Raw genomic sequence first — 6000 nt, forward strand, 5'->3', positions numbered from 1 at the left:
GAGCCCAAGTTCAAAGATCTTAACACTCCTCCAGAATCCTCTCCCAGGTTTCTCAAATTTTCCAGAAATAAATACTTTTGAAAGGAGGAGTGGAGCTTATAAAATACTCGCCAAGTTTTCCAGAAAGAATCACCTGGGGCACTTGTTAAATATACAACTTGGGGTGCTTGGGTGGCTCAGTCAGGTAAGCCTCCAAGTGTCCAACTCTTGATTTTGGGTCAGGTCATGATCTGGCAGTTCGTGGGTTTGAGCCCCATGTGTTTGAGCTCTGTGCTGACAGTGTGGAGCCTGCTTGGGCTATTCTCTCTCTCCCTCTCTCTCTCAAAATGAATAAACACACACACACACACACACACACAAGGCTTCTCCTAGGAGGAAATGATTCAAGTACACACACACACACACACACACACACACACACACACACACACACACACACCAGGCTTCTCCTAGGAGGAAATGATTCAAGTACATAGGTGAAAGACAATAAATCTGTCTTTTAACAACTGTCCCAGATTCTAGAAGTACATCTTTTCTGATGGCATTCATTCATCACTGCTTCCATACCTGCCACCTTCTCATGTGGTCTTTTCGCCCTGCCTGTCATCACTGTGCTCCCTTCTAGGGATGTGCCCTCCTTTCACCTATTCAAAAGCACTTTGCTTCCCAACAAATCCAGCCACACTGATTTCTCTTTCTTCTCAATTCCTGACACAATTAGTCATGTGATACAATATTTGGCCTTTTAAGTATACTGTATTCAATAAAACTTGTGGACTGAATGATGTCAATTCATCTTCTTTATTTTTTCTAGGTCAAGTCCAGTGTTGAGACAGTAAGCAAGATTAAATGCTTTGCAAAGGTTCATATGTAAATGTGTTGAATGTGATTCTGGAGCTATGGTTATTAACTCAAACACTCCCAATAGCTCACTATTTAAACTATTAGCACTGAATGCTACAGGAAAATGATACCTTAGTTCTCCCACAAGGAAAGCAATTTATTCTGTAGGAACTTGATAATTACAAGCTTTCCCATTTCTTCTCTCTCATCAACAGCTTACTCACAGAGTTAAGGGACATACTAAATAAAGCCACCTCCTGAAATGAGCTGGTATTTGCGTTTAAAATTGTCCCAAGAAAAAAAGCAACATGTTCCAGGGGTGGCTTACAGTCATTCAGCCAAACTCTTAATTATCTGAGGAGGAGGGATCTGGAAGACAGCACTTATAAACCCACAGAGGACTCCCGATGGCATTTCATCCAGTACAGTAACCGTGGCAATTGCTGCTTCTTTATGGGGGTGCTGTCCTTGTGTGAGAAAAGAGAGCAAAACACTGAAGTTGTTTCCAAGTTCCCCTTTAAATTCTAATAACCTAGGATGTGATGACTGTACTCGTCTTTCTAGTGACCTCTGATGGACTGCCAAGGGACCTATGTTAGGAAGGAAACGATTATCAAATGGAGTCAAGGGTTGGGACTCATCACCTACCCCCAAGCCTCGACAAGAGACTCTCTGGAGGGAAGAGTAGCTTTCAGCTACCTGAGGACTTCTCTTGCCAGATGTCTAAACTTTGGGGCATGGAAGAATAATGGGGAGGTTTATTCTTATTATTAGCTTGTTAAGTAATGTGGAATATGTTAAGTAATGTGGAACCAATTCTTTTAATAGGTCTCTAGTAGGACCCATTAGTCTGCCATTTTAAAAAGCACTGAATGCTGGTTCTGGGGCTCTTTGGAAAACATTTTACTGGGGGTTTCTTCTCTCACCCTGCCAGCTGCTTCCATGCTTCATGCTTTTCCCTTTTTGTTCCTGCCTTTTCCCAAATAAAATGATTTAATTTCTTTCAATCTTAACCATGCTTCAAGGCCCAGCTCTAATACCAATTACTTCTTGAAGGCTAAAAAGATCACCTTTGCTGAAAGGGACCTCCCCATCTCTGGCACCCTTGTGTCATGAGCAAACCTCTAACTGTAAGAGAATAAAAGGTGTTTCATTTCATTCAACAGTTATTTCTTTTTGTAAGTTCTTCTCTCTTATTAGGCAGTAAACTCTATAAAGGCAGACTAAGGCTCACATTCTTTTACTTCCAGTAATAAAGCACCTACAGTGTGTGTAAGGCATTCTGCAAAGACTTCCTGAATGAATGAGCGATCCAGCAATGAGTAAATGAATGTATTCACATTTCTTCTCTAACAAGTAGCTGAAGCTAAAACTGCATGAAAAAGGAAAACTGCCTAGATTTCTAGTAACTGTCTATGATATCATAAGCATCCTAAAGCCTTTCAGTTTCTTTATTTGTAAAACTAGGGGGTTTCAGAGACTTTTTAAAAAGTTCATCGGGGCGCCTGGGTGGCGCAGTCGGTTAAGCGTCCGACTTCAGCCAGGTCACGATCTCGCGGTCCGGGAGTTCGAGCCCCGCGTCAGGCTCTGGGCTGATGGCTCAGAGCCTGGAGCCTGTTTCCGATTCTGTGTCTCCCTCTCTCTCTGCCCCTCCCCCGTTCATGCTCTGTTTCTCTCTGTCCCAAAAATAAATAAAAACGTTGAAAAAAAATAATAATTAAAAAAAAAAGTTCATTAAATACCTGTGTCAAAAGCCTAATTGTTCCAAATACTCTAACCTGACCTTTTTTCCTCAGCCAACACCACAGCTATCTGTATCACACAAGCTATCTGTATTCCCAAGATGTAACTACGGACAAACTCTGCCTAAGGGACTTTGAGATCTGAGCTGGTTCTGGAGAAGACACTAACTGGGTTTCTCTTTTACCTCTTCTTCTTCAAACCAAACAACATTCCTCTTGAAAATTTCCAGCAAGAAAAAACACTAACAGTTATTAGGTGGCACCCACCCTAACAGCTATTTTCACACAATGTGCCAAATTCCTACAGAGCTGGGGCAAAAAAAAAAAAAGAAACCCTGTGAATTTCATGTAATCGACATGTTCATCACACTATAAAAAAAAACCAAAAAAGCTGAATAGGACTGTCAACTTCACCCTTTGTAAAGAATAATATGGAGTTGAGTCTAAAGTAACCAGTTTAGCATCCTAATTTTAAAGGTACATCTCAGCCTAAACATCTGCTAATAATCTGAGAAGAGTTTAAAGTCTTTTTGTTTTTTAATGTTTATTTGTTTTTTGATAGAGACAGAGTGCAAGTGGGGGATGGGCAGAGAGAGGGAGACAGAATCCCAAGCAGGCTCCTGGCTCCTAGCTGTCAGCAGAGTCCCAAGCAGGGCTCGAACTCAAGAAACAGATCATGCATGACCTGAACTGAAGTCGGAGGCTTAACCTACAGAGCCACCCAGGAACCCCGAAGAGTTTAAAGTCACTTAGCCTCAGCAATGTGTCCTCAGGCAGAAACGGAGGTGGCAAAAAAGGTAAAGTCCAGGGTATGTATGTGATGTATCACATTGGCTCTTGACAAACGAAGGCATCGCCTTTACAAGATCTTAACCCAGGTATACAGTACACACAGATTGACCTAAGTAGTAAGAGTGGAAGACTCCGGAAAAATCCAAATACGTAAATGTAAAACCAGTCAATGTGTGTTACCATGTAGTCAGCATAACTTTAAAGAAATTCATAACATCTAAATCATGCAAGCTCCATGATCAAAAAATACCACTTTCGATGGCTTTTTTTTTTTTTTTTTGCACAAAATTTGCTTAATTAGCGCAATAGGAAGTAAAACAGACACAAGTTAATTTGCGGCCTTGGAAGGGGCAGATTTAGCGTTAAGAGCGAGAAATACCAAAGGCACCGCATCCAAGGATCAAACGGGACCCTGAAAGGTGTTCCAGTTCTTACTGGACGCAAACCCCAGGATAGACACGGCAAGGGGAAAGCGGAAAACGGGAAGAGTCGTCTGTTCCGGGAGAGGAGGGCCGGCTTCCCGGCCAGACCCCCACATCCCGGCAGCCCCGGGCTTCCCATTCATTCCGCGCCGTCCCCAGGAGGCGGCCGCGGGTCGGCAGCCGCGGGTCGGCAGCCGCGGGGTTCTCCGCCCGGTACCGCGCACTCACCTGTTCGGGAACACGACCTCGCGGCGCCCGAGGCCGCTGAGGCCGCCGCCAGGAGCCGGGGGGACGCGGGCCGGGGGGCGGCCGCCGGCGGAGGCGACTGGCGGCGGAGCCCGGGGGTGGGCAGGCGGCGCAGGCCGGACGCGTCCCTCTGCAGCAGGGCGGAGCAGAGCCGCCGCGGGCTCTGATACATGCCGGGCGCCGCCGCCACAACCGCCGAGGCCCCTCGCGCGCGGGAGGAGCGGAGCCTGGCCGAGGCCGAGGCGGGCGAAACGAGCAGACTCTCGGGGACCTTCTGAGCGGATGCTCCCAGGCTCCTAGTCGCCCAGCCCAGGCCTGAGGGCAGTGCTGAGCAGACAAGCCCGGGAAGGAGACGCGGGAGCTACGGCAGCTCAGGGAGCAGCAGCTCGGTCTGCCGCCGGCCGGCGAGAGCTGGAGGGTAACCGGCTAGCGCAGCGCGCTGACAAAGCGGGCGCGACCAAACGGGACCAGGAGGGGGGATCCGTGGGACCGGACCCTGGCGCGACCAGGCTGCGGCTCCCTGACTCATAGTATTATATGAATAATAGTATTTTGAAAGGAAGGAGATCTTAAGCTCTTCGTAGGGCGGAGGCTGTAGAAGATCTAAAGTAACAAGTATCTGTTAGAGTGTCTTAAAGGAATGAGCCTCCCCTTCCGCTGGCTGGAATGGAAGCGCCCACAGGCGGAGGATCCCGAGACAGTTCAGGGCTGTGGCCCTGGGGACACGTGTGTGTGTCCAGGTGGAAGACAGCGTCTGTATGTGCGTGTGAGTGTATGTGTGAATACAGCAAAGGGCGTTCGCTTCCGGTCCCTTCGGAAGTATGTGTTTCGTTAAACGAAATTGAGCGTGTAAAGCACCGACTGTGTGCGAAGGCCATGATGGATAAGACAATGTCCCTTTCTTCAAGGGTGCTCTACTCAGGCAACGGGGGCAGAAGATGGCAAGAGAAATCAGACCATAAAGCTCTACAAGGTAGATTAAAATCAGTGCCACAAGGTCCACAAGCGTGACAATCGAGGTTATAACCGGCTTGGGTGTTCTAGGTTTATTAGAATTGGCATTTGATTTGGGCCATGACTAGGAGGTCTAGAATTCAACACATGTGGAATTTGGGAGGGGAGCGGTGGTGATTTATACACGAAGAAAGGAAGTAAGCAGAAAGCCCTGGTTGTATTTGCGGAAACAACTCTTCTTGGTTATGTAGGATGGAAGCTAAGGTAAGAAGACAGATGCTTAGATAGGTTATAGTGTGGATGGCAGAGATTATACCAGACTTAATTTGGTAGAAAATGAGAGTGGTTGATGTTTTGTGAGCTAGGCAAAGATATGAATTAGGGTCATGTTTTAATTGGAGGTCGTATATTCTTGGCATGAAAAGGCAGGAGAGGGGCGCCTGTATGGCTCAGTCTGTTGAACATCCCACTCTAGATGTCTGCTCAGGTCATGATCTCATGGTTTGTGGGATGGAGCCTTTCATGGGGCTCTGTGCTGACAGTGTGAGCCTGCTTGGGATTCTCTCTCTCTCCCTCTCTCTGCCCTTCCCCTGCTCGCACTCTCTTTCTCTCTAAAAATAAATAAATAAACATTAAAAAAGAAAAGGCAGGAGAGAGTTGACCAGCTGAAATGAAGGATAATCTAGATCTGCATCTGGTACTAGAAAAGAATGGAAGAAACTTCTCCAATTGGGCCGGAAATGACTAACCAGGAATGAAGTGGGGGGGGGGGGGGCGCGTTAAGGGGGAAGAATATCCAAGATTGGATTCCTCTTTGAGTGACTTATGAGCTAGAAACGTTTTCTTGTTGGTTTTCCCATGATTTTGCTGATTCTCCTATCTTACAGAATTGGAAGCTTTTCATTAGCAAGAATATTCAAAATACTTTTCAGAGGAGGGTTATTTATCTAACACCCAGAAGGTAAGGATGAGTCAGCTGGCACAAGTTGATCACAACTCCA

The 6000-nt window shown here is 46.4% G+C and overlaps 1 protein-coding gene across 2 annotated transcripts in view; it reads right to left on the reverse strand.

The window, feature by feature from the left end:
* NOCT (nocturnin) overlaps nt 1-4455 on the reverse strand; it is a 28358-nt gene extending 23903 nt beyond the window's left edge. The window contains exon 1 of one of the 2 annotated variants that reach the window (XM_047856995.1): nt 4028-4455. In XM_047856995.1, the coding sequence (XP_047712951.1) occupies nt 4028-4217 (190 nt within the window). In that variant the 5' untranslated portion in view covers nt 4218-4455. The remainder of the gene's footprint in view (nt 1-4027) is intronic. The other variant, XM_047856997.1, reaches the window with a different exon arrangement.
* Between the last annotated feature and the right edge of the window lie 1545 nt (nt 4456-6000).

The sequence above is a fragment of the Prionailurus viverrinus genome, chromosome B1, assembly GCF_022837055.1.
Source record: "Prionailurus viverrinus isolate Anna chromosome B1, UM_Priviv_1.0, whole genome shotgun sequence".
Classification (NCBI taxonomy): domain Eukaryota; kingdom Metazoa; phylum Chordata; class Mammalia; order Carnivora; family Felidae; genus Prionailurus; species Prionailurus viverrinus.